Raw genomic sequence first — 27753 nt, forward strand, 5'->3', positions numbered from 1 at the left:
CTGAGCCCACGTGACCGGCCGGCACGCGGTAGAGCTGGCGGCCGCACGAGGCTGCCGGAGCAGCGTGACTGAAACGTAGCGAGCACGAGCTCTCACTCGTCCAAGCCTCGCGACAATTACCAGTCCTGCAGCTAGACGTTGGGCCTGCGCCTGCGCACTACGCGCTTTGAGCCTTCCCGCGTTTTTCTGGATTCTTCGGCCACAGGAAGGGAAGCAGTGGGCTCCTGTGTCGCAGGTGGGGTGACTACGGAGACCACCTGGGACCCCCCCCCCAGGTGGTGACTTTTCCTCAACCCTGCTCAGTCAGAATTGCTGTTCCCGGCTCAGACAGTGAGGCTCCTCCTTGACCCGAGAATACGCCCCCACCCCTTCACCTGCAGCCCTCCGGGCCCTCAGACAGGCATTTCCCTCCATGCCTCAGTGGCCGCCTCCGTCTTTACAACCCGTGGGACTGATAGTTACTCTCCTGAGCGGTTAGAAGCCTTCTTGGCCCAAAGAAACTTACCCCACGGAGGGTCAGAAGTACCACTATCTAGAAAAGTAGAGAATGCGAGTTTTCCTTCGCTCGTCCGGTGTTTCTGGCTCTTTTCTAATGGCGCCTCCACCCCCAAATTGTTAAAAATATCCCATTCCATGCTAGAAATAAAACTCTGGGTACTTTTTAATTTTTTGTTTGTAATGTGTGATCTGGTTCACTTGCGCCAGTCAATTTACGCTTCCGAATCTGGAGAGGGATCTGCTTTGGGCTGCTCTGGTGTGTGTGCCTTGCTCTGCCCTCGGAGAGTAACTCCAAACCCGTGGTCTGCGTCTGTCTGGGGCAGTGGTGTCCTTAATCCCCTCGGGCCTTAGGTCAAGACTCTGGCTTACTATTTTTTTTGTGCCCCGCCCCCCCGCCCCAACCCAAGTTCCAGAGCAGTCCCTTTGGAAAGAAAGGGGGTGGTCAGAGCTGGGGAAGTGGTTGGATAGGAACCTTTTCCTCTCTTTCCTCCCCCAGCTGGACCATGCCTACCCTTCGATCCTCCTCATCCTGGTTCCACGGCTCCTCCTCCCCAAGCAGTGCGTCCTCCCCACTGCAACAAGCAATGGGAAGTGGACAGAGGGGCTTGTCTGCACCTTCCAGTTTGTATGTCAATGTGCCCTGTGATGACAGGGACTTGGACCGGGCTTCGGAGGGGTGAGTGGAGTTGGCGAGAGATTGTTACCTTGTCCAGCTTTCTACTGCAAGGTCGGCAGCTTTCCGCTCTTTTTACTGCCTTAGTAGGGGAAAGGGCGTGACTACATGAAAACGTAGAAGATGTTTTTCTGGTGCACAGCAGTGACACTCCTCCAGTTCTGGTGTGTGTTTTTACTTGCTGTCCACGTTATGCAGATCAAGAATAATACATTCTGTTCTAAATCCATCATCCAAGTTGTCGAAACCTTTCTCGAATACGTTTTTATGTTCAGCATGCACAATCTCTCGTGGGGCCAGGGGGAGAGGGGAAGGGGAAGTAAAGAGTTCTGTATTTGTTGCCTGACATATAGTATATGCTCTGGTAGTTGATGTCCTCTAGTGCTTTTATTTGGGGATTTTATATATAGGTTCATCTATCCTTATTTGTTACCATTTTTGAGCCTTTTTGGTGAAGGTTAGAATAACTTGTTCTTTTAATCTTTGCAGGAAAATATATAATCTTATACAAGATCTGATTTATCCCCTCGTTCTTTCAGTTGGATCTGATTTATCCCCTCGTTCTTTCAGTTGGCTTCCTCTGAATCACTTCTGTTTTTGTCAGTGCTACTATTGAGGACCAGATTATATCTATGTTATAAACTTAACTCTAATCAATCAGACATGTGAATTTGTTTCTAGGGTGAGATTGAACTCCAGGCCCATATCTATCTCCTGTTTATGTATGAGTAATATATCCCCAAGCCGTGCTGATTTTTCTTCACACAGCAGTGATACCCTGCCTGCTTAAGTAAATATCATTTGACTTTTTTATTCAGAGAGACTGTTAGTAAAATAAAGGGTTGTTTTCACTTACCTTAGTTCCTCATTCTTCATCTTCATTGCTTTATTCATGTGAGTTTTTCTTTAAGGCTTTGTCCCTACTTCGGGGTACCAGTAACCTCATCTCTTCTTAAAGAAAATCTGAATAACTATTTCATGGAGAAGGGGCACGGTTAGAGATTGATAAGAAGTTATAATTTATTTACCCTTTTCTGTGGAGGAACTGGGGTGTTGTATCTAAGGAGAACCACACTCCCTCATAGGGATAGTGATTCTTTGTCAGCTGATGAAGGCAGTGACTTTGAAGACAGCTCGAGACGCAATGTGAAGAAGAGAGCAGCAAAACGGCCACTGAAAACAACCCCAGTAAGTCAGTCAGTTTTGTTTTGTTTTCAAACCTGGTCTGGGAAGCGGCAAAAGGAAACCTAGAAGAGGCTCAGGAGATAATGTGTGATGAAAAAAACAAGACTTAAAGAGTTTTAAGAGGGAGAAGGCAAATTTTGAAGAGAAAAGGATAAAAGAGGAGGGTATTAGGATTCAGAGGAATATTTCATTGTAGTTTTATCACCAATGAATGTGTTTCTTAATTAAATGAACAAGTCATTCTTTATGGGGCTAAGTGATTTTTTAAAAGGAAAAAATAATAAAGTTATTTATTAAAATCAGTTATTTCAGATCTGAGTCAGTAACTCAAACTGCTGTGTGATTGGCAGCTTAAGCCTACCTATGTGATGATGAAACCAAGTGTTAATGTGACTTCCACTTTTTAAAAATGTCCCTGATCTCTTTATACTTAATAGGTGGCAAAACACCCTAAGAAGGGGTCTCAAATGGTACGGGGCCATAGCCAGAAAGAGTCAGAGCCACCAGCCAATGATCTCTTTGATGCTGTGAAAGCTGCCAAAAGTGACATGCAGGTAAAACAGTGTCCCACTTCTCTTTCTTGATTCCATCTCACTCTTTGTAGGGGGAAAGATAAGGACAAGTGTCTTCAAACTTAATTTAATGTGGGCATTTTAATGAATATAACCTACATCAGGAAAGGCGGATAAGACCATGAAGTGAATCCTTGGAATGATACAAAGGGAGACCTTGGATGGGAGAGATAGTTCCTTTCCTAACTATTACAGAGCAAGGAGGCATTGGAAAATCTAGAGAGAGGGCTTGGATATGGGTGGCAGCCTGTTCACCCTTGTCATTTTTTAGTTCCACTCTGACAATTATACCTAATTCCTTTTTTCTTCCCCACATTTCTTTTTTATATAACCTGTTACAATTCTGTTATCATCTAAAAGTATATGAGGCTTTTATGTAGTTTACAAAAATTTTAAATGATCACCCAGATCTCCAGCCCCAGCTCAGGAAGTGAAATATTGATAGTGCTGTCGAGGCCCTTGTTTATCTTTTTTCCACCCTACCCCCAAAGTCCCCTCACCACCCAGAGACAGCCACTAGCGTGAATTTTCTGTTAATCATTTCCTTGGTTTTTTGTGGTTTTATCACCAATGAATGTGTTCCTTAATTTAAATAAATGAATCATTTATATAGTCTTCTGTGACTTAATTATTTCAATTGTTTGACATTCACCCATATTGATGTATAGTGTAGGTTTTTATAGTTTTTAGAAGTTTAAAATTTTCAAACATACTGAGTTTTTATATTTATTTTTGTCATGATTTCTAACACTATTGCACTGTAGTCAGAAAATGTGGTCTTTGAAGCTTGGAGATTAGCTTTATGACTTAGCATTTAGTCTTTTTTGGAAACTAGTTTACATGTACTTGAGGATGTGTGTTCTTCAGTTGTTGGGTCCAGTGTTCTCGTATGTGAGATGAAAGAGTTAAATGTGATACCGCTTTGGTATTTCTACTGACTCAGGGAGTTTTGGGGTGTGTTTGTTTGTTTGTTTGTTTTTGGTCTGTTTGTTACATCAGTTACAGAAAGAGGTATGTTAAAAAGGTGACTTTTTCAGTTACTTTTTTTATATTCATATCCATCTTTGCCTTAAGTATGAGGAGGTTTTGTTTCCTAGTAAATCAAACCTTTTGTTGTGGTATACTGACAATTCTTTATACATTAAGACAAAAATTTTTTTGTTTTGTATTAACCTATCTACACTAGCTTTATATTTTACTAGTATTTGCCTCATATCATTTTCTACCTCTTTACTTTCTAGGTATGTTTGGAATCTGCTGCATACAGCATACATCTAGATTGTTATTTAATTCATTCTGCCATCTCTCTTTTATATTTTTATTTACTTATTTTAAAAATATGTTTATGATTATGCTATTACAGTTGTCCCAATTTTCCCCTTTGCCCCCCTCAACCTGATGTCCCCCTTCCCTCCAGCAATCCCCCACCTTAGTTCATGTCCATGGGTCATGCATATAAGTTCTTTGGCTTCTCCATTTCCTATGCTATTCTTAACATCCCTTTCTGTTTTGTACCTACTAATTATGCTCCTTAATCCCTGAACCTTTTCCCCTCATTCTCCCCCTTCCCCCTCCCAGCTGATAACCCTCCAAATGGTAATTACCAGGGTGGGGCAACCCCCTTCACTACTTTGTGGCTCTGTCTGGAGGGTTCAGAGAGGGGACAATGCCACTGCCTGGCTTCTGGAGGTTTGCCCATTTCCCATCATTTCACTCACTTCCTGTATGTGACTGGCACTCTTCCAGCTGTTGCTCTGGTGCTGAATCACAGAGTGGGTGGGTTTGCATATGTTCTAAGTCCTCATGGGCTCTTTAAATAGAGTCTCCTGATAATCTGACAGTTCCTTCTGCCACCCCAACCCCCACTGGTTTTTACAGCCAGAAGTTACCGGGATTTATCTTCCAGGCTCTGGAACTCTGGGCTGTGTGGTCTGGCCTGGGGCTGGGATTGCTCACTCCCAAGGTAGCCCTCCCGATTTTTATCCACCATACGTGAATGTGGGACTGTCCATTCTGTCACCACTGCCGTCTCTTTGTGCCACACCATGTTTCCATGCCTGTCCAGCCACCTCCTGACTCTGCCCCTCTCACTCATCTGGATGAATGTGGCTTCTTTAAATCCCTGGTAGTCAGACTTCCATACAGCTCACTTTTCTGACAGTTCTGGGTATTAATTGTTTTGAGTTCTAGTTGTAATCTTTCTGTAGTTGCACAAGGAGGCGAAGAATGTCTGCCTATGTCTCCATCTTGACCGAAGTCCAATCTCTCCTTTAACAAGAGTTTAATTCATTTACATTTATTGTCCCTACTGATATATTTGAATTTATTTCTACCATTGTATGTACTTTCACTTTATCTTGCCTTTCCTGCCTGTTTTCCCCTTTTCCTCCTTGCTTTTGGATTTCTGCCTTCCAGAAGTACCTAAGCACATTTTAATTCCATTTTCCCTTCCAGTTTATGTACTTGTGTGCAGTGGTTTAGTTGTGTCCATTCCTCTTTTTCCACAAAATTAGACATTGCTATTTTATACAATATTTGTTTATACTTAACTATATTTTTATCCTTTTCTTTGTCGTTCCTTCTCAAACCTCAGATCTCCTGTACAGAATCATTCTCTTGCTGTCCAATGTTTATCTTTTAATATTTCCTTTTGGTATGAGTTTGTTAAAAAACTTATTTTTTGCTTGTATAAAATGTCTTTGCCTTTGTTCTTTTTTTAATCCTTCCCCGAGGATATTGTTACTGACTTGGAAGGGAGAGAGAAGAGCATTGATGTGAGAGACAAACATCAATCAGTAGCCTCCCGTATGTGCACCAGCTGGGGATTGAACCCACAACCTAGATATACGCCCTGACCAGGGCTGGAACCTGTAAACCTTTTGATATATGGGACAACACTCCAATCAGCTGAGCCACCTGGTCAGGGCTCTTTACCCTTTTTCTTGAAAGATTGTCTGCTGTGTATAGAATTCTAAGATGACCTTTTTCTTTCCTCTCAGCACATTAAAAATATTATTTCTCTGCCTTCTAACTTCTGTTATTGCTGCTGAAAGTCAGCTATCAGTCTAAGTTAGTGCTGTGTAATACAACAATTTGTTAGGATGGAAATGTTCTTTGTCACCATTGTCTAGTACAGTATCCATTAGCCACATGTAGCTATTAAGCATTCGATGTGTGGCTAGTGTGACTTAGGAACTGGATTCTTAATTTTTATTTGATTTAACTTTAATAGCCATATATGGCTAGGGGCTAATGTATGTTTTTGTTTGTAAGTGTTAAATGCCAGTTCTTTGTAAGTAATCTCCTTTTGTTGTGACTGTTTCAAGACTGTTTTTGCTTTTATGTTCTGATGTTTTAAAGCATGTTTTGTCATGCTTGAGATCTGTTAGTGTTCAGGCTCTGAGGATTGGTGTCTTTCAACAATTACAGAAAGTTCTTTTCAAATATTGCCTCTTTCTCAAATATTATCTTCTAGATTACCATTAGAACTTCTTGCTATATTCTCCATGTCTATAAATAGCTCTTTCATTATTTCTCCTAGTGTCTGGGCTGCATTTTGGCTAATTTTTTTCGCCTAATCTTCCAGTTTACTCATCTTCTGTGTCCAATCTGCCTTTTTTTTTTTTTTAATTAACATCAATGTGTGGTTGCCCCTCTTGCACCCCCCTACTGGGGACCTGGCCTGCAACTCAGGCATGTGCCCTAACTGGGAATCGAACCAGTGATCCTTTTACTCAAAGGCCTGTGCTCAACCCACTGAGCTACACCAGCCAGGGCCCAATCTGCTTTTAACTCATTCCTTGAAGTTTTAAATTTTATTTATTACATTTTCTACCACAACAAATTTTGTTTGGGCCTTTTCAAAATTAATTGTTATTTGCTTCTACCTTCAGGCTTCTCTTTCATTTCTTGAATCATAGTAAACATAACAATTTTATAATCTGTGATAACTTCAGTATCTAAAGTCTGTGAATATAATTCTGTTGTCTGTTTTTCCTGCTGATTCTTATTTTTACTACCTTGTTTCTTTACTAGGTTTTACGGTGATCTACTCATTTTCCATGGAGCTCTGTATGCTGGAATTCTTTGGGGTCTGGGTTGAAGTTGGGTCTTAAGAGAGGAATCTGCATTTGCTTCTGGTAGTTGACTGGGGACACTCCAGAATCACTTTTAATTAAATTCTCTGATTGCAATTATTCTGATCATATAGGGAGTGTGAATCTGGACTGCGTATCCAGACCTGTGAACTGGCGTATGGTTATGAATTCTCAAAGGAGAATTCTTTTTTTCTCTCCACCTCACACTAAGATCATAGCAAGATAGTCTTCTTGTTGTCTTCTTCTGACCCATAGGTTTATTTCTCATCTTGCTTTCATGAGTATGTGACTCTTTGCAGGACCTAGCTCTGTGCAGGAGCCTCCTTTTGGGAAGTCATTAGGCTCCATCTCCTATGCTTTGATGTCCATGCCGCCTTCTGGACAGAAAGTCGGGGTTCCCAGGGTTTAATAGAAACCCTCAGGGCAAAAGTCAGTTGGCTTATCTCTAGGGATCACTGCCTTCACTTCATTTTTAAACTATACAGAATTTTACTTTTCATTCCAGTTCAATAAATTTTAAAAGATGTTTTTAAAAATTAGAAGTTTATATGCTTCAATTGGGAAGATCATACAGGATTGTCATATTGCCAAAAATATAAATCATCCACATTGTTTTCCTAGTCTTTGGTGGATGAGTGGCTGGAGAGCTACAAGCAAAACCAAGAGGCAGCATTCCTGGAGCTTATTAACTTTTTCATTCAATCTTGTGGATGTAAAGGTGAGGAAACTCCTACTTCTTTCTGGTCTCCAGCCTTCTGCTCCTATGTTATGAAACTTTCTTCCATTTAGACAAGTAGGGCTGGGCATTTCCTAAATGAAGGGAGAAGGTAAATCATAAGAAAAGTTTCACTTATTTAACTACCTTGTTAACTGGCAAATAGGGATCCAGTAGGGAACTCTGTTGGTTTGGGGACAAGACCCTTTGGGGGAAAGTAATTAATCATACTAATGGTAGTTACAAATTAAAAATGGGCCATCAGACACCTTTTAGTCTTCCTTTCTCTTGATGAACTAATATTTTATTTTCTTCTTCCTTATTCTTCAGCCATTTTATTGCATATTTCTTCACTGAAGCTATGGGCCCCCGGGGTCCATGACCTAATTTATTGGGGCAGGTAGTCTTAGGCAGGTTGTATTATAAGAATCCAGAATCTGGTGTTGTTTTATTGCTGTCCTTGTTTTTTGTTTGTTGGATTTTTTTTGTAACTGTAGTTTTCCACCGATTGATTCCTTTGGGTTTTCTAGAGTGGTTGCTTTATATCAGATACACAGTTAGATGATAGAAGATTTGGGTCTTCTGATTCCCCACCTAAGCTCTTCTTGATATATTCCTGAGCTCATCTTCAGATGTATATTTAAAGAGTCATGATGTCTTGTTATTTTCCTTGTAAATATCTCATCTCCTCCATTCCTTAGGCACTGTGACTCCTGAGATGTTCAAGAAGATGTCCAACTCGGAGATCATCCAGCACCTAACAGAACAGTTTAATGAGGTGGAAGGAAAAGACCAAGATTATTATGCCACTCTTATTTCAAAACACAGGACTCCCTATCCCCTTCTTTCTGATTCTAGGAAATAGGATAACTTTTAGAAGAAGTTCAATCTCTTGGGGGCAAAAGGGACCCATAGATATTATCCGAATATACCTCTAGAGTTGAAAATAGCAGGAAATGCGGTATAACAAAGATAACATACTATACTATTGGGTTTTGACATCCTGTGACTTCAAAATACCTGGTAATAACTTTGCCAATCTTTTCATAAACCCTGTGTAGGAATCAGGAGACTATCCCCTGACAGCTCCAGGCCCATCCTGGAAGAAGTTCCAGGGAAGTTTCTGTGAATTTGTGAGGACTTTGGTTTATCAGTGTCAGTACAGTCTCCTTTATGACGGCTTTCCTATGGACAACCTCATCTCCCTGCTCACTGGCCTGTCAGACTCCCAAGTCCGTGCCTTTCGTCACACTAGCACCTTGGCTGGTGAGCACTCATTTTTACTCTGTAAATGTTCTCCTGGGGATTGTTAGGACTGTCCTCTGCTCCATAGTCCTGGGTCTTCTTTCCTTCCTGCATCCTTATTTCAAGGCCATGCTTTTTTTTTTTTTTTTTTTTTAAATCACAAATCAAATTTAGTTTCTCACTGGTGGAACTGTAAAAAAGGGTGGATGGAACACCTTGACAATTTCCAGCATTCCCATGTTTCTTATAGCTCACCACTGGGAATATGCTGAGGAGTAAAAGAAGCCCAAAGGGGTTAGGGAGGAAAAAGTCCACTCTAGAACAGTGAGTCTTGCAATTTGAGGGTCACCTTGTTCTAGCCTTTTATTTTTACTGCCCCTTATTTCCTCCTCCTTTGAACCTACCCTCTCTCCTCTGACTTAAGTGATGATTTCCTTATCTTGCTTTTCCTGACTCAAAGCCATGAAGCTAATGACCTCTCTGGTAAGAGTAGCCCTCCAACTGAGTTTGCACAAAGACAACAATCAGCGCCAGTACGAGGCTGAACGAAACAAGGGGCCGGGACAGAGAGCACCTGAGAGGCTGGAGAGCCTGTTGGAGAAACGGAAAGAGGTGAGAAGTGTTCCCGCCTCTCCCAGTTTCCATTCACTGCTGCCACAGCCCACCTTACCAATCCCCAAGCACTTCTCTCTGGTAAGGCACAGGTCCCCAAGCATCCTTTTGCATCATGAATAATGGAGGCTGGCATTAGTTTAATAGACCTGTCCTGTCAGGGGTCATTTCATGCTCATCTTGTTTCTGGGATGTGGGCTCAATTATTATCATTTCTATTGATAAACTGTAGATTTTAGAGTTCTCTATAGTTCCACTTTTGTTCAGTTTTCACTGTCTACATTCATTATTAGAAGTGTTTACGTGTTGTGCCTGCATCTCATGTGAGGAGTTAAGTTTTGACTTTCTCGTCAAGTGTACAGTATACAGGTCACCACTAAGGCTCACCACAGATGGGGGGAGCCAGGTTTTTAAGGAATGGAAAGCACACAGGCCCTGCAGTCACTTCTGAGTTTAAATTCTGTTACAATTAGCTACTAGCTCCATGGCCTTATGTAACACTTCTAAGTTTCAGTTTCCTTTAAAAAGGAGATAATTCTACCTTTTTATGGAGAGTATGATGAGTAAATTACCTAGCCTGGCACATAGTAGATACTTGCTTTATTTCCTTTGAAACTTAAAAAAGACCGCTGGAGGACATAAGCCCCAACAAAATCTTTTACACTGACTAAAACTTCAAACAGCTGTGTCTCTCATGAGCTAGACACTGATTTCCCGCCTACCCCCTCTCCCTCGATATCTGAGACTTTCCCATCATGAGATGGCAGGACTCACCATGTCTAACTGTACTAATTAACTTTTCCCAGCCCTTACCAAAGATATCTTCTGTGCTAAAACATTAGAGAAGGAAACTTCCTACTTCATTCTGTTTTTCAGTTTTCATTGTAATTATGCTCTTAAACCTTATGTGTATTAGTTCTGTGTCAAATCTTATGTACAGTAGTGTGTCTTCTTGTTTTGTACTTCTCTATGCCCTTGCTTTATCAATGATCATTCCTCTTTTTGTCTTTAATCCCTCCTTCCCTGCTGTTTTCTTCTCTCCATTTATAAATATATGGAGGCCCTTGAATTGTACCCTAATTCTTTGCTTCTGTGAGAAAGTGTTTCCTAACTTTCTTAATATTCAATTGAATCCTTTTTGCTGCCTAGTTTCAGTCCTCAGTTTTCTTTGAAATCATTCTCAAACCAGTAACTTTCTAATCCCTATAGCCAATGGCCTTCTCTCAATCTCCCTTTTCCAACTTCTGTAGAATTCGGTACTGATGATCTACCTTTCTTCCTAATGGCCTCCCTCTCGTTTTTCTTTTAAACATGAAATTTTCAAAAATTTAGAAAAAAACAAAATAACCAGATATAAAGGAAGTATTATTTTTTCCAAATGCAAAGAGGCCTCTGAGGTATTAGTTGACTATACAGGTTCTTCCAGAATTAGAAGGTTTAAAGGGAATATAGGATACCAAGGGTTCAGACTGTGTCCTGTAATAAATAGGAAGCAGGTGGAAGCCATACTTTTTCATATTTTTGTGGCCTTATATTGTTCGAGTACAAGAGGCATTGACCTGTTCCTTCCTGTCCTTCAGCTCCAAGAGTATCAAGAGGAGATTGAGGGGATGATGAATGCCCTCTTCAGGGGTGTCTTTGTACATCGGTATAGGTGAGTTAATGGGCTCTTCTCATTGAAGAAGCTGGTCTTTGGTTATAGAGTCTGTAGAAGTAACACGGCCCCCTCCTTAACTCTGAGTTATTTGGTTAGTCTTAGAACTAATGCAGCTAGAGCAAAAACTAACATGTTTAAAATTAATAAAGTTTAGTTTATCCTCACCTACAAAGGATCTTATAAGCTCTTCTGGGAGATCAAATAAGAGGATAGGGCATTGCTGAGTATTATTTTGCTCTAGCGTTGTTTAGTACCTTCCCTCTCCCATTTTCCTGGGGCTAGATACTTGAGAGGATAAGAATGGAACGCAAAAATGCAGGGCTTTTCTGAGGGTGTGTAGCTTGGAAAGCCTTTTCCAAGCACAGCATGCTGTTTCGCTATGGTAAAGCGGAGGAGGTTTATACTGTTAAAATGGGTAGAATTAGTTAAAAAGAGCATCTGTATTTGTTTCTCATTCTTACCTAGATTTTTTGCCTCTGCCTTTCCAGAACCCTTTAGCTGATTTAATTTTTTCTTGAAGTGGAATTAAAACACTCACACTATTTGGCCAACAGTTAAATTAACTTCCAAAATTAGGTTTCAAAGGGGACAAGAAAGATAAGTTTAACTATTTTATGGGCTGTTAACAGAAAGAAAATGTTTACTTTTTATCTATTATATTTACATTGGGAAGAGGTCATGAAAGGCATGGTACGTGGTGTTCAGTCAAGAAAAATTCTTCCGTGACAGAGAGATCATCAGGTAGGATGGAAAGTGAATTTGGAGAGAAGGTGATAAGGGTCAGTTTATCTTTCTATGCCTAGAGATGTTCTTCCTGAGATTCGTGCTATCTGCATCGAGGAGATTGGGTCTTGGATGCAAAGCTACAGTGCCTCTTTCCTCACTGATAGCTATTTAAAATATATTGGCTGGACCCTGCATGATAAGGTGAGAGCAGAGGCCATCTCCTTTTCCTCATTTCCCTCATTCTTTCCCCTGCCCTAGGACACTTCAGCTTTTCCTGGTCCTGCCACTTAGGTGTTTCATTAGTGATCAGTGGTCAGCCCATTAAGATACTGAACCTTGAAACTTCTTCAGTATTGGGGAGGAGAGGAGAGGATAAGGTAGAAGAGAGAAAGACCTATCCAGGAAGTGAAACACCTCAAAACTAGAGTCGAGGGGAGAAAGACTTTCCCTATAAAAAAGCAAGAACGTTATTGATGGTTTGGTATAGTATAGGTGCTGGGATGATAACCAGAGATCCTTTTCATTATGATTGCTAAATATCGCTGTGATTTTTTCATTTTTTAAGTAATAAGATAGCTGTAAATTGTCTTTAAGGTATCTCAGAATCCTCATTGTAGAGGACACCCAGGCCCAGAATGAGTAATCTGGGGGAGGGGGATATAGTATGGAGGCCCGGTGAGGGTGAGGAGAGGAGTAGCCAGTCATACTTCCATTTTCCTCAGTAGCATCGAGAGGTCCGTCTGAAGTGCCTGAAGGCTCTCAAAGAGTTGTATAGCAACCGGGACTTGACTGCACGCCTAGAGCTCTTTACCAGCCGCTTCAAGGTAAAATTGGGACAGAGTACTCCTCTGCTTGCCTCTTTCCTGTGGTTCCCATTGCCCTACCTCATCTTTCCATTTCTGTTGCTCTGATAGAGCTATAGCTATCCCAGCATCTGCTTCTGCACCCTCTCTTTAGGAATCTCACAAATTCTAAGAGAATATGATTTTGGGGATGGATACAGTGAAGTTTTGAGCAATGTTCTCCTTCTTGCAGGATCGGATGGTATCCATGGTCATGGACCGAGAGTACGATGTGGCAGTGGAGGCCGTCAGGTTGCTAATACTTATCCTTAAGTGAGTCATGGGAAATAGGAAAGCAAGCTTCTCGAACTTGTACCTTTCCAGCATCAGACAGGCCCTTCCAGAGTCCTATCCCTCCACCTAGCATAGGTTGACTCTCCCTTATGTACAGGTTGAAAAGACAGAGGTCATTCCTGAGTTGCAAGATCTCCAGGGGGAAATTTCCCTATCTTCTCTAACTCTCCATACTCCTCTGTCTTCCACTCTTCATTTAAAAGTTCTTTGTGAGTTAATCCTTATTGTTTTTGCCTGTTTCTGTTTCTAGCCTTAGTTGTGCCAGAAAACTACATCCACATCCACCTCTTTTTTCTCCTTTTTTCTTGACAGGAACATGGAGGGGGTGCTGACAGATGCAGACTGTGAGAGCATCTACCCTGTTGTGTATGCCTCTCACCGAGCCCTGGCCTCTGCGGCAGGGGAGTTTCTGTACTGGAAGTGAGTGGGGCTCCTTTCATTTGTTCCTTTAGCACCGTCCTCTGTTGTTTTCTCTGTCCCTCACCTGCTGCCGATCTTGCTAAGAACTCCCCATACCTACTGAAGTCTTCTCAGGGTCTCCTTTTCCCTCTCAACTCCTTGGGGCTTCCCTTTGCTCTGAATCTCTTTTCTCTTTATACCTCTTCTTGGATTTTTTTCTTTCCTCCATGGTGGTTATTTCTTCCTGTGCTCTGCCCTTTCTTTGTGTCCATTCTACCAGGCTCTTCTACCCTGAATATGAGACAAGAATGGTGAGTGGGAGAGAGCGACGCCGAAGTCCACTTGCCCAGAGGACTTTCTTCCACCTTTTGCTGTCCTTCTTTGTGGAGAGTGAGGTGACGTATAGGAAGGAGCTGTTTGGTTGTTGTGCATAACACCTGCAGGTAGAGAAGGATGGGAGCTGACACTACAGGAAGAAGAAACATGGTTTATCAGTAGTCACTTCCTAGGGTGTTTTGATGTGGCTTCAGTGACTTAATGTGTGCCTTCTTCCACAGCTCCATGACCATGCTGCTTACTTAGTGGACAGCCTGTGGGACTGTGCAGGGTCTCAGCTGAAGGACTGGGAGAGTCTGACAAGCTTGCTTCTGGAGAAGGACCAGAGTGCGTGTCATATGGTAGCTGGGGGCAGGATGGGGGCCTTTCACCTAGTAGGAAACCGGGAGAGATTTCTTTCCTGTATTTTAAAAGGCAGAGGTGTAATGGGCAGTGGGGACACAGGGTGGGGGAAGACTTGGAGATGGAAGATGGCTAATCTATGATTCTGGGTTTTCATTCTCTTGCCAATCCAGACCTGGGTGATGTGCAGGAGAACACACTAATAGAAATCCTTGTGTCCAGTGTTCGGCAAGCTTCAGAGGGCCACCCACCTGTGGGACGGGTCACTGGGAGGAAGGTATGGCACGGGGGTGGCTTGGGTTGATTGGCAATATTAAATCCAGACAGGTATTATCAATCTTTATCTTTGAGTCTTAGCTTAGGGTATCCTTTACTCTGTCCCTCAAAGAATTGCATGTCCAGAAAAAAAATCTGAAGGGAGCTGCTGAATACTCTTTTGCTTCCTGGGGAGGAGGGACACACATACCAGTATTTCTCCACGCCTTTCCCACACCTCCAAATAACTCTAATTCCAGGGCTTAACTCCTAAAGAACGTAAGATCCAAGCAGATGACAAGATGAAACTGACTGAGCACCTCATTCCCCTGCTACCCCAGCTCCTGGCCAAGGTAGAGCTACCTCACTGTTCAGCATCTGGGAATGAAGGGGTGAAAAGAAATGGGCGTCTGATGAGGAATAGGAGTAAGAATTACCAATATATTAGATAACAAGTTGGTCTCCCTCTCAATCACAGTTCTCAGCTGATGCAGAGAAGGTTGCTCCCCTTCTGCAGCTTCTTAACTACTTTGACCTCAACATCTATTGCACCAGGCGCTTAGAGAAGGTGAGGAGGAAAATATATTTCCTCTACCTTGCTGCTTCCCTACTATGGCCAAAGGTTCTACTGCCAGTATCTGGTTCTTCTCAAGAACCTGGGTTTCTGAAAAATCAGTTTTCCCTTTCTTAGGTATCTTATTTTTGAAGTTTAATGTTTTTAAAAGTCTTTCCTATCTCCCTTAGCTATACTCCCCTCCAGAAGAGTTGTCCTCCCCACTGCCCTAACAGCATTCGTTTCTCCCTCCATTTTTTTTTAGCACCTGGAGCTGTTTTTACAGCAACTCCAGGAGGTGGTGATGAAGCATGCAGAACCAGCAGTGCTTGAGGCTGGAGCTCATGCCCTCTATCTGCTCTGTAATCCTGAGTTCACATTCTTCAGCCGGGTGGACTTTACCCGCAGCCAGCTAGTCGATCTGCTGACTGACCGCTTCCAGCAGGAACTTGAAGAGCTGCTGCAGGTAGGAACTGGGGCTGAGTGACAGGGAGAGGGCTACAGTACAGGGAACATGGGCCTGTGAGTTCTTGGGAAAATCCCATTGTGGACCTTCTTCCTTCCTCAGTCATCCTTCCTAGATGAGGATGAGGTGTATAGCCTGGCAGCCACTCTGAAGCGCCTCTCTGCCTTCTACAAGTGAGCAGCTCACCTGCTTCCTCTTTGATTTCTACTGTTGTCTGTGGAGCTGATTCTTCCCCTTCTGTTCTGGTGTAACATTTCCCTCTCCTCTCTACCCCCTCAAGTGCTCACGACCTAACTCGATGGGAGCTCTATGAGCCATGCTACCAACTCATCCGAAAGGCTGTGGACACAGGAGAGGTCCCTCACCAGGCAAGTAGACAAGTTGAAGATGTGGAGGCAGAGAGGAATTTTTAAGGGCCCTGTGTCCTAGGTAGCAAATTCTCCCAGGCAATTCCAGCCCCAGGGATGTGGAGCAGACACAAAAGAAGATCACGTGTGTGCGCTCCTTCCATTTCACTCTTGGAAAGTGAACTGTACTTTTATTTTCTTCAAAAGTTTTATTTTTTAGAGAGAGGGGAAGGGAGGGAGAAAGAAGGAGAGAAACACTGATGTGTGAGAAACATCAATCAGTTGCCTCTCCCATGCCTGCAACCAGGGACCTGGCCCATATAACCCAGGCATGTGTCGTGACCAGGAATCGAATGGTGACCTTTTGCTTTGCCAGGGCAGTGCTCAACCCACTGAGCCACATCAGTCAGGGCTGAACTGTATTGCTCAATGCCTGAAATCAGCCATCATCTCTGGTTTCCCGGGAGTCAGGGATAATACTGGCAGATTCTAGGAGACTTCAAATAAATTAAGCAGCGGTGACATTTTTACCCAGGATAAAATCCTCTGAATATTGTCTGGAATCACTTCTTTTATAGCAGAAAAGGAATTGGGTCACCCCTTAATCTCATCTTCTCTCTTCACGGCTTTTGTCTCTCTTTACTGCCTTGTATGAGGTCTGTCCAGAATGTATCCAGCCACATAATATGAAAAATAGAGACCTTTATTGAAGATACAAGAAATATTGTACATAGGACATGATGCTTCAGTTCGCTTCAAATTAGGCACTTTGGGACCTCACACAGTTCTCCCAGTCACCATCAGTTGCCCCATTGTATTTTCCTGAATCTCATCAACGGTCTGAAATCTCTTCCCTTTCAAAGGTGATTTTAGTTTTGGGGAAAGCCACAAGTTGCAGGGCACCAAATCTGGGTTGAAGGGGGGGCTGAATCACTTGGGTGATTTGATGTTTCGCAAAAAAAACCTTTGCATGAGACATGATTCATGAGTGGTCACATTGTCATGATGAAGCTGCCAGTCACTATTTACCTATAGCTACAGCCTTCTGTATCAACTAAATAGTTTCCGAGGAGAAGTGTTCAAGTTTAATGCAAAATCGGATGCAAATTCATTGCTCTACTCAGACATTTTGAATACAATGGCCACACAGTACATACACATGCTCACTCAACAGCAATGACCGCCCCACTGACTAGTACAGTGAAGTCATCATTGTTCACTCATGTGCTTTCCAGTCCATTCTCCTTGGCTGCCAGGTTACATTGATGTCACACGAACTGTTCTTGTTATATTAATAATGACTGGACTTTTTCCAGACAGACCTCATAGGCACCTACCTATTTGTCTCTCCTCTTCCTTTCTCCTTTTCCCTCCCTATCTTCCCATTACTCTCCTGATCCATCTCTCATTTTTGTAACATTTGGTGGTTACAGGTGATCCTGCCAGCCTTGACCATTGTCTATTTTTCCATTCTCTGGACACTAACCCACCTTTCTGGAGCAGGTGCTTCCCAGGTGAATATGGGCCTGAGTAGGAGGAGTGGGAATGAAGGAGCGTGTGTCTTCATTCCTTCCCCTGAAGGCACTGTCTCCACAGAAACAGCTTTTGAGTTTGAAGGGCAGAATGGTGGCCTTCTGCGAACTCTGCCAGAGCTGCCTCTCAGATGTGGATCCTGAGATCCAGGAACAGGTGAGCATTTATTCAAGAGGGACCAAGGAGGCAAGACTTCCCACTGTCTGAGCAGTCCCCTTCTAAGGGGAAATTAGTTGTGTCACACTGATCTTGGTCTATGTTCTGACGCTGTTAAGCATTCTTTTTGTTCCCTCACAGGCTTTTGTCTTGTTAAGTGATCTACTTCTCATCTTCAGCCCTCAGATGATTGTAGGGGGACGTGATTTTCTTAGGTCCCTTGTCTTTGTTCCTGAAGCTACTCTGCAGTCTGAGCTAGCCAGCTTCCTCATGGACCACATCTTCATCCAGCCTGGAGAACTGGGCAGGGGTACAGGAATTGTATACCTGGGGCTGAGGAAGGTCTGGGGCTTGGGCCTACCTCAGGCAAATAGGACAAGAGGCCTAAACCTGTGGTTCTTGTATTTCCATTCTGCATTTGATATGAGCCAGGTCATTCCCAGGAGGACCATTTACAGATAGAGCAGCTGCACAAGCGGCGCCGCCTCCTGGCAGGGTTCTGCAAGCTGTTGATTTATGGGGTGCTGGAGATGGATGCAGCTTCAGATGTTTTCAAACACTATAACAAGGTACAGTGTGGCACCAAGCCGACCACGGGCATGACTGCAGACTCTGTAGCACTACAGAAAGAGGGTGGGGGAGATTATGGTATCAGGCTTAAAGGAAGAGTAGGAGAGAAAAAGCAATGGGAGTTTAGAATAAAGGAAGAAAGAAAAGAAACTTAGTAGTAAACAGTTACGGAGAAAAAGTTGTTAGGAGGAGGAAGTTCATTGGAGAGGAACTATCTTTTTGCATGAACCCAGTCTCTGGAATAGGGTAATATAAAAAGGAAAAAAAAAGAGATCAGTTTTCACAAGATGCCTAGATGTGTATCTTCCTTTCTGCAACCCACCATTGTATTGATTTCTGTTTAGTGAGCATCTACTACGCGCCAAGCATCATTCCAAACACTAAGGGCAAAACCTTCAACAAAATAGAAAAAAGTTCCTGCTTCATAGAACTTCTCTTCTAGTGGGGTCAGACAAATAGTGAAGGTGTCACTAAGTCATTTTTGGAAGGAGACTTAATTAGGAATGTGAAGGAAGAAACCAAACAGAAACAATCTTTTCCTGTAGTCGTACACTGTCTTCTCCATTTCTTTTCCCGCAGTTTTACAGTGACTATGGTGACATCATCAAGGAAACACTAACTAGAGCAAGACAGATTGACCGAAGTCATTGTTCCCAAATCCTGCTGCTGAGCCTCAAGCAGGTACGCTCTTCTGCCTGGAGTGCCTCAGAACTGTGGCATGCCCTCTGTGTAGTTTACAGACTCTCTGTTCACCAGAAGCCATTTAGAGTGTGAGATCCTTAAGAGCAGGAACTTTGTTTTTTTTATTTTTATTTCTTGCTGTTACTTTATATGAAATTTCTCTCTTAACTAATAGACCCATAAAAAGTATTTAACTGAAGGACAGTTTCTACCCCAACTCTATAGAAATTCAACTAGTAGATGGGACTTAGGAACCCCAACAATAAAGTGATAGGGAATTTCTAATTTTTAAAAATCTCTTATCTCTCAGCCTCCTTTGGTTACTACAGACTTTTTTTTTTTATTGCTGTAGAGCAGGGATGAAAGCTTTCTCTGATGCACGGGTCAGACGTAGGAATAGTGTCCTAGGAGGAAAGAAAGAGTAAAAGTAGCAGACAGCATCCCAAGCCCTTCAGAATTTCTAGGCAGAGAAGGGAATGTTCTGCTTCTCTGTGTCCCCCTTATTCCTCCCTCTCTCAAATGTATCATGTGTCTTGGACACAGCTGTACACAGAACTGCTGCAGGAACAGGGGCCCCAGGGCCTGAATGAGCTTCCAGCCTTCATGGAGATGAGGGACCTAGCCCGGAGGTTTGCCTTGAGCTTTGGACCCCAGCAGCTACAGAACCGTGACCTTGTGGTCATGCTACACAAGTAAGGCAGTATTGGCTGGAAGTCAGTGTTTTGAATTTTCCTAAGAAGGTTAAGCCAAACGCTGTGTATAGGGAGAGCTAGGAGTAAGGTTTTAGAGGGAGGACAAGCAGTCAGGTTGGCAGGTGGGTAGCTATGGGAGACAAGCTAGAGGGCAGGAGAAGGGTACACTTGGATAGCCCTGGGACGGAAGTGGAAAGGGACTGTTTTCCTAAAGTAATTCTGCTCAACTAAGGGAAGGTATCAAGTTCTCCTTGTCTGAGCTTCCTCCAGCTGGATCCTCCAGTCAGCCTCCAAATCTTGCATTCCTGGAGCTCCTTTCAGAATTTTCCCCCCGACTTTTCCATCAGGACAAGCAGCTACTGTAAGTTGTGGGTGGGTGGATAAAGATGTAGATTGGGGAAGAAGGGGACGGTGAGGGCCCAGGGATCATTTCAGCCTCTTCATCCCACCCCTTGCTTAGACTGTCCTACCTGGAAAAGTGTCTGCAGCGTGTCTCCCAGGCCCCTGGCCATCCCTGGAGTTCAGTCACCACTTACTGCCACTCCCTCAGCCCTGTAGAGAACACAGCAGAGACCAACCCTCAGGGCTACCCCCACTCCAAGAAGAGGCGCATTGAAGGTAAAGTGCCACATGTGTGTCCTGTGTGTATACGCTGTGTGTACAGGTTTCAGGGTCCCCAGCACTGCTTCCTTTAGTGCCGCTATGTAGATAAGCAGCATATGATTTTTTGCCTACTTCAGACTTTTGCCTTTAGTTAAATAAAAAATACTTCATTGAGCATCTACTATCATTAAGGGTACTCATTTTATCAAGGTCTATTTAGCCAACTTAAAAAAGCAAACCTCCATGAAAAATGATTTGGAAACTAATGAAAAAGCCAAAGATTGAGCTAAGATCTGTACATTTGGGGTGCCCCTTGTATTCTGTGATTTTACAAATTATAAATATTTTTACACAACCTTCATAATTTTTTACCTTCAGATCATTACCTGCCTTATAATTCACCTAAGGGTTTTTTCTTTAAACTAAATTTCTTATGTAGTGTCATCTTAAGTGACATCCTAGAAATCACAAGTTTGATGTGATTAAAATAGTAGCAGTCATTCCTCGTTCTCCCCACCCTCCCAACCCTGGGCAGGACCACTAATCTACTTTGTAACTCTGGATTTGCCTATTTTTTGACGATTTATAAAGTGGAATCATATAATACATGGCCTTCTGTGTCTGACTTCTTTCATTTAGCATAATAATTTCCAGTTTTATCCCTGTTTTAGCATATATCAGTGCCTCATACCTTTTTATGGCTGAATAATATTCCATTGTATGGATTGGCCACATTTTATTTTTCCATTCATCAGTTGATTAACATTTAGTTTGTTTCCACTTTCTTACTGTTATGCATAATGTTTCTATGGACATTCATGTACAAGTTTTTTGCAGGGACATATGTTTTTAGTTCTCTTGGGGTGAAATTGTTCAATCATAGGATTACTCCATGTTTAACTCTTCGAGGAGCTACCAAACTGTTTTCTAAAGTGCCTACATCATTTTACAATCCCAATAGCAATGTATGAGGACCCCAGTTTCTCCACATTCTTGCCAGTATTTGTTATTGTCTGTGTTTTTTATTTTATTCACCTCAGTGCCTATGAATTGGTATGATTGTTATTTAAATTTTTATTTCCTTAATAACTAATGATACTGAGTATCTTTCATGTGTTTATTGACTATTTGTGTATCTTCATTAGAGAAATATTTATTCAAATCCCTCGCTCCTTTCAAAATTGGTTTGTCTTTTTATTGTTGAGTTGTAAGAGATCTTTATATATTTTAGATACAAGTCATTTATCTGATAGGATATCCAAAAGTTTTCTACCATTCTGTGGGTTGTCTTGTCATTTTCTTTATGGCTTCCTTTGAAACACAAAAGTTCCTAATTTTGATGAAATCCAACTTACTTGATTTTTCTTCCATTGTTTATGCTTTTGGTGTCATTTTAAGAAATCATTGCCTAATTCAAGGTCATGAAGATTTATACCTATGCTTTGTTCTAAGACTTTTCTAGTTTTAGCTCTTACATTTAGGTCTGTGATTCATTTTGAGTTAATTTTTGTATATGTTGGGAGGGAGAGTATGACTTCTTTTTAATGTCTTCAGTATACCACCTAAAATTCCTATATTACCAGGAAAGTTTATTTTAATCAATTAGCTAATAAATTATTTGTTAAGGACCTACTGTATGCAACATACTGTGTTAGGTGTTTTAGAGACCGTGAAGGATCCTTAAGCAGCTTACCATCTAATAGGAAAGAGAGAAAATACATTTATAGAAAATCTGAATTATGAATAGCCACCTGTAAATGATAATTTCTTGTTTGAGAATTTAAAGATAAATGCTAAAGAATTCAGGGAAGGAAGTTATCACTTTAAGTTTAGTTGATCTTTGAAGGTTTTACCAAGAATATGGAATTTAAGCTGGAGCTTAAAAAATGGGTAAGATTTACAGGAACTACTATAAAGGACACATGGACAAAATCAAGGGGGAGGGTGGAGGTGAGGGAGGGAGGTGGGTTCAGCTGGGGTGGGGTGGAGGGATGGGGAGAAAAGGCATATATACAACTGTAATTGAATAACAATACAAATTTTTAAAAAATGGGTAAGATTTATATAAGCTGAACAAAGGAAGAATGAGTACCATGGACCAGCAGCAGAGCATAAGCAAATGTAGGAAGCTGTGCTTTAGGTAAAACACATGGAGGTACTGATTGGTTTGCCTAATACAGGGTTTGTAAAGGTAGGATGACACTAAGAAGATTGGTTCCACTGTTCATTCAACAGATGCATATTGAGCACCATGTTTTGGAAATAACAGCAGTGAACAACAAAAAAAAGACAGATATCTCTTTCTGTAGAGTGTCAGGTAGTGATGATATGCCGGGGAAAAAAGGGAAGAGGATGAAGAAACACTGATGAGGTGGGGATTGTGGCGTGTAGAGAGTGATCAGAGGGAAGCTTTGCAGAGTTCTTCCTTCAACCTAAAGAAAGAGAGAGGGTGCTAGGTGTATATCAGAATAGTTTATCAATGGGCAGCCCATCCAGAGGCCGTGATAGGGGGCGTGTCTGGCACATTCCTTGGCTATACATAATCACCGAATGGAGATTGTGTAGGATATGAGAACAAAGATGTCATAGGAGCCCAGAATGTATGGCACAGAGTAAAGACTGGACTTTACGTGGAATGAAATGAGAAAATACTGTAGGATTTGAACAGAGGAGTGACAGGACCTGCCTTATGTCTTACAAGCACTCTTCTGGCTGCTGTGTTGAGAATTGACTAGAGGGCAAGGGTAGAAGCAAAGGAGCCACTGAGGAGGCTGTTGTAGGAGTACAGAGGAGAGGGGAGACAGGATACAATGAGGGGAGTGGCAGAGGTGGTGAGAAATGGCCAGATTCTGGATATGTTTCCAAGATACCACTAATAGCACTTCCTGACAAACCAGATGTGTGATACAAGACGGAGGAGTTGAGGGTGCCTCCAAGAATTCTGGCCTAACAGTTGGAGGGATGGCATTGATAGGAGATGGGGAAGGCTGTGAGTGAGATCAGGACTTTGGTATTAGCCATGTTTTTACAGGTGGAGATGTTGGACAGACAGCTGGGAGTAGGAATCTAGAGTTTAGGGGAGAGGCAAAAGCTGAGATGAATTTGGGAGTTGGTATTTAAAGGTGTGGAGGCTAAATGGCTAAGGAAGCCGGTGAAGGTGGGGCAGAGGAGGGGCTCAAGGGCTGAGTGCTTGGGAATTATGCCATTAGTAGGCTGGGGAGATTAGAAGGATCCACCTGGGGGCCCACAGTTTCCTCTCTGCGGTGAGAAGCTCATGCTTGTGGCGCTCTCCTGTTATCTGTAGCCCTCCCCTTCCTCACTTTTCCAGGTTATTGGTGTCAGTGTACAAGCATGGCCATAAGGGGGGAGGGCAGTAGGGGTGTGAATATTTACAGATGACAAATATTAATATAAATTTGACTCATGTTTTCAAATAGTATTACCTGGGTTTTCTGAGACATTTTGGATTCTTTTTTCTCCTCTACCTTCTCAGATCTCCGCAGGAGAGAGATTCTTAACTAGGTTCTTTATTTACCCTTCGTACCAGCATTGCACCTACATTGCAATCATCTCATTTTTTTCTGGCTTTTTGAAAACCCAGTATTCCATTTCTAGCCCCCTACCCCTTCTATCATAGCTTCAGGTCCCAAAACTTTATTGCCATTTTAAGCTTTTTCTCACCACAGAAATCTTGAATGAATAGGACCTTAAGTATCTTCATTTATTAGCTGAGACCTGTCAATCTTAGGGAGTCCAACCCTCTCTTACATTCATGTTCAGATGTTACTGTTCATATGTGAAAAATATATTCGTATCTTTTTCCATCTTATTTTATAAGCTGTGTAGTAAGTTTTTCTTAGGTCCTAGGTATACTTTTTATTTATTTATTTCAGATTGGCTTCTTTCACTTAGTAATATGCATTTAAGGTCCCTCCATGTCTTTTTCAAAATATTTTTTTAAGATTTTATTTATTTATTTTTAGAGAGGGGGGAAGGGAGGGAGAAAGAGAGGGAGAGAAACATCGATGTGTGGTTGCCTCTCAGGTAGCCCCCAGTGGGAACCTGACCCACAGCCCAGGCATGTGCCCTGACTGATGAATCAATCGAACCAGCGACCCTTTGGTTCCCAGCCTGTGCTCAATCCACTGAGCTACACCAGCCAGGACTTTTTTTTTTTTTTTTTTTAAGAAAAGTTGCTGATATCTTTATTGCTTTGTGGTGCGTGAAAGCTCTTGGTGAGGTGGACCTGCTTCCTCTTCACCATCATGGGCTTCTGGCTGCCCAGGATAGTGATGGCGCTGCATATAGGGACCACGTGCAGATCCAACTAGTACTTGTTCTTGCGGATCGTGTGCTGGATGCTGCTCAGGATGGCCCAGGCATTCTTGTTGATGGTGGTTTGCACATAGGAGGTGGCAGCTTTCGTTAGCCCCATCTCTGCTTCATGACGACCACCACACCTTTGCCATCCGCCATGGGCTCCGTACCCACCATCTGGTGGTGAATCAGCCTATTGTAGCAGAAGGAGTTGTGTGCCTTCAGATTATTGGGGTCTGTGCTATATGTCTACTTCTTCCTCTTTATCAGAAAGCTGGAGCAGTTCTGTATGACCATCATTGCAGGTAGGCAGACGTGGTGGCAGCTTCTTTTACTGTGTTGGCTGGAGATGGAAAGAGCTAGATACACTTCTATAGTCCTTATTCTTTTCTTATGTAAGGCTACACTCATTTTTTAGTCATAACGTAATGAGGCCATTTAGGTTTTCCACTCCCTTCTTAACCTTTTCTAAACAAAGTCCAGGTCTTGAAAAAATGAAACTGTCCATGGCAGTCCTGGTCTAGTTTATATGTATATCTGCTTCTTTGCAGGCTCCTCCAGGCAGCACAGAGAGGACATCTCTTCATCCCAGGAGGAAAGCCTGCAGCTGAACAGCATCCCACCCACACCCACCCTTACCTCCACAGCTGTGAAGAATAGGCAGCCCTTGGGGGCATTGGAAGAGACGGAAGAAGAAGGTGGCTCAGAATCAGAGTTTACCCAACGGTGAGGGCTGAGAGGGAGAGTCTGGGTGTCTGGTTTCCTAGTTTGGTGTCTTGCCATCTCCATCTTGCTGTTTTAGCTGTGGTGTTCTCCCCTGCAGCACTCCCTCATTCTTAGACCCTCCTCCAATCCTTTTCAAGTTTTCAGCTCTACACTTTCTCTGTTTCCCTACACTCTGAGCTGTTCTCCCCTTTAATGCTGGCCACCTTATCTCTTCTTTTTACCTTTTATTTTTACATACCTGTCACTGATCCTACATCATTCCTAACAGCCAACTCCTTAGAGGCACCCAGAAGTCAAGGTTTTTGAGTGCACAGCATTTCCAGACTGCTCTCAACCCTTCAGGTCCTGGTCTGGGCAACCGGCTGACCCGGTGAGCTTTTCTCATTATATTCTGTCTTCACTTCAGATCTGTTACCCATGGTGACGGGGTTCTCCTCTTATCCAGAGCTTCTGTGCTGATGCTTTGTGGAATTGTTTTAACCACAGAACACTTCTTTCCGATATAATGTGGAACTCTGGTATATAAAACTGTGGTAAGAGTAGAGTTGCTGATTAAAGCAGGAGTCGGAACCTAGAGCCCTGCTGTATTTACTGCTCCCTGGGGTGCCTCTGAGAAATTCTCAGGAGTCTTTAAAGAGCAGTTTGGAAACCTCTTTGCTACTGCCCTCAGACTCAGCCTTATGGAAGAGGATGAAGAAGAGTTAGAAATTCAGAACAAGTCAGGTGAAGAATGGCAAGATCCAGACAAGGTGAGTGGACCCAGCATTCCCTTCTCCCTCGTATGAGACACACATATGAGAAAGAGAAACTAGAGTGATTCTGCTGTATCAGTCCTGATGATGCCTTTGTCCCTGAAAGATACTTAGGACTATTTGAAAGCATCACAGAGTAAAGGAGAGAGGTTTGAAGTTGCTTTACATTTTGCTGGGATTTTACTTTTATTAAAGAAATTTTTTTAAAAATACCCCAAAGGACTGAAATAGCAGTCCAAATAAGTATTTTGCCTCTGAATCTAAATTGAAAGGAGTCCTGGAGCTAGAGATGGGAGGTCATTTAGCCTAGTCTTGCAGCCCATTCATTAAGTCTCTTCATAATGTATGCATGTACACGGGCACATGGGCAGCCTGCCTTCCCTTCTGTCTCTTTAGAGGGCTGTGCCAGTCCCTGTTCCTCCACTCACTGCCTTTTCTACCCCAGCCTGACTGCTTCCCCAGGAGGAAATGCTGCGAGTTGAGTAGGAAAAGCATGGAATTTGAGGTGACCTGAGAGTCCTCAGTTCTACGACTTCATCAAGCTAGTGTTTTAACCCCTCTTAGCCTCCTCATCTTTAAAATGAAGCTTTTACACAAAATACAAAATGAAAAAGAACAAAAAGGATTATAAACTGAAAAAGATTATGTGTCTGTGCTGTTATCCTTCCGCTCCCTTCTCTTTGAGGGGAAGGAGAAAGGATGGAATAAAGCAGGAGAGTGGAAATCTTATGCTCAGAAGAGAAAACCAGACAATGACATTTTAAAATCAGAGACTAGCGAGCAAGGCCGCAATTAAAATTCTGTAGTCTTTCCTAAAGACCCCTCAAGAAAAATCCCATTCTCAGGGTCCAGAATGGAACAAATTTAAGGGACTCAGCACGTCAGAAGAGGAGGCATTTCTCTGATGACTTTGGGAAGCCTAGGCCTGAACCTCCCACACACCCTGCCTTTGTTAGTTTCCTCTCCCTGACTGTTTCAGGGAGCTACTGCAGCCCTTACACTTGTTACTGGAAAAGGAACTTTGCAATCGTTTGCAGAATGATAGGAGTAGGGAAGGACCTTTCTGACTTTTGACCCCCATTCCCTAGCCCTCTTACCCCAGTGAGCCTGGATTGGACCTCTTGGATTCTACAGAGCTGAACTTTGAGGTGAGTGGCCCCAAAACAGGCTGTGGACAGCAGGGTAAGAGGAGTTATGTGTTCTTAGGATGTGCTGGCAGGTACTTTGTGTATCTGCCAAATAGATGGAAAGAAAGGCCACAGCCTGTGGCCTGCCCTCTCAGCTGCTCGAGAGCTTTAGGATTAGCCCTGGGAGGAGGGCAGGAGGGGAATAGAACTGTCATCTGTAGGACCTTGCAGTCATCTCTTTGCCCTGTGGTCTGTTAATATCTGTGTTTGCCTTTCAACTTTCTCATTACAGGACTTCTAACATGACTGCGCGCCCCTACCTATCTCCACCCACCACCTCAACAGTATGACCACTTGGAAAAGGCAAACAGGAAAAGGAAGCAAAAGGAACCATTTCTTCCAGCTCCAGCCCTGGTCTTTTGAGAGGAAGAAGAAGTGGTCTTTGCCTTTCTAAGCTAACATTTCTCTTGATGATGATAGCATAGAGAAGCCTTAAGCCCCATCACCCCTAATGCACCATGGCTCTGTTCCTCTGTGTTTGAGTGGAGTGCCTATTTTCTGCTGTGTTTGGAGGGGTGGGGGCTTCACCTCAGTATTTGAGAGGGGCACTACCTCCTTGTGTTGAATTGAAAGAGCATAACAGTTTCCCTTTATTTTTGGAACATGTTTCCCAGCCTCTCTTGTGCCCTAGTTATTAGCTCAATAAACATGTTTGAGTCAGCTGGGTCCCAGGTGTGGCTTGAGATTGTTAAACTGATGGGGATCAGGTCTTTGCTGGTGCC

General features: G+C 42.7%; 1 protein-coding gene across 1 annotated transcript; it reads left to right on the forward strand.

Annotated features, from left to right (window-relative positions):
• The first annotated feature begins 182 nt into the window (after positions 1-182).
• On the forward strand, positions 183-27691 carry STAG3 (STAG3 cohesin complex component). Its single transcript, XM_024571295.3, has 34 exons — positions 183-235; positions 995-1174; positions 2257-2359; positions 2794-2910; positions 7647-7743; positions 8442-8518; positions 8802-9006; positions 9446-9597; positions 11178-11251; positions 12058-12181; positions 12706-12804; positions 13016-13095; positions 13429-13536; positions 13796-13910; positions 14073-14178; positions 14367-14470; positions 14709-14801; positions 14927-15016; positions 15267-15467; positions 15570-15640; positions 15748-15835; positions 17248-17328; positions 17411-17503; positions 17645-17813; positions 17936-18072; positions 18653-18754; positions 19298-19446; positions 19679-19807; positions 19907-20064; positions 24918-25092; positions 25361-25462; positions 25763-25841; positions 26933-26992; positions 27264-27691. The coding sequence occupies exons 2-34, from the start codon at positions 1002-1004 to the stop codon at positions 27270-27272; spliced, it is 3720 nt and encodes a 1239-aa protein (XP_024427063.2). The 5' UTR covers positions 183-235; positions 995-1001; the 3' UTR covers positions 27273-27691.
• The last annotated feature ends 62 nt before the right edge of the window (positions 27692-27753 follow it).

The sequence above is a fragment of the Desmodus rotundus genome, chromosome 1 (genome assembly GCF_022682495.2).
Source record: "Desmodus rotundus isolate HL8 chromosome 1, HLdesRot8A.1, whole genome shotgun sequence".
NCBI classification, from domain to species: Eukaryota; Metazoa; Chordata; class Mammalia; order Chiroptera; family Phyllostomidae; genus Desmodus; species Desmodus rotundus.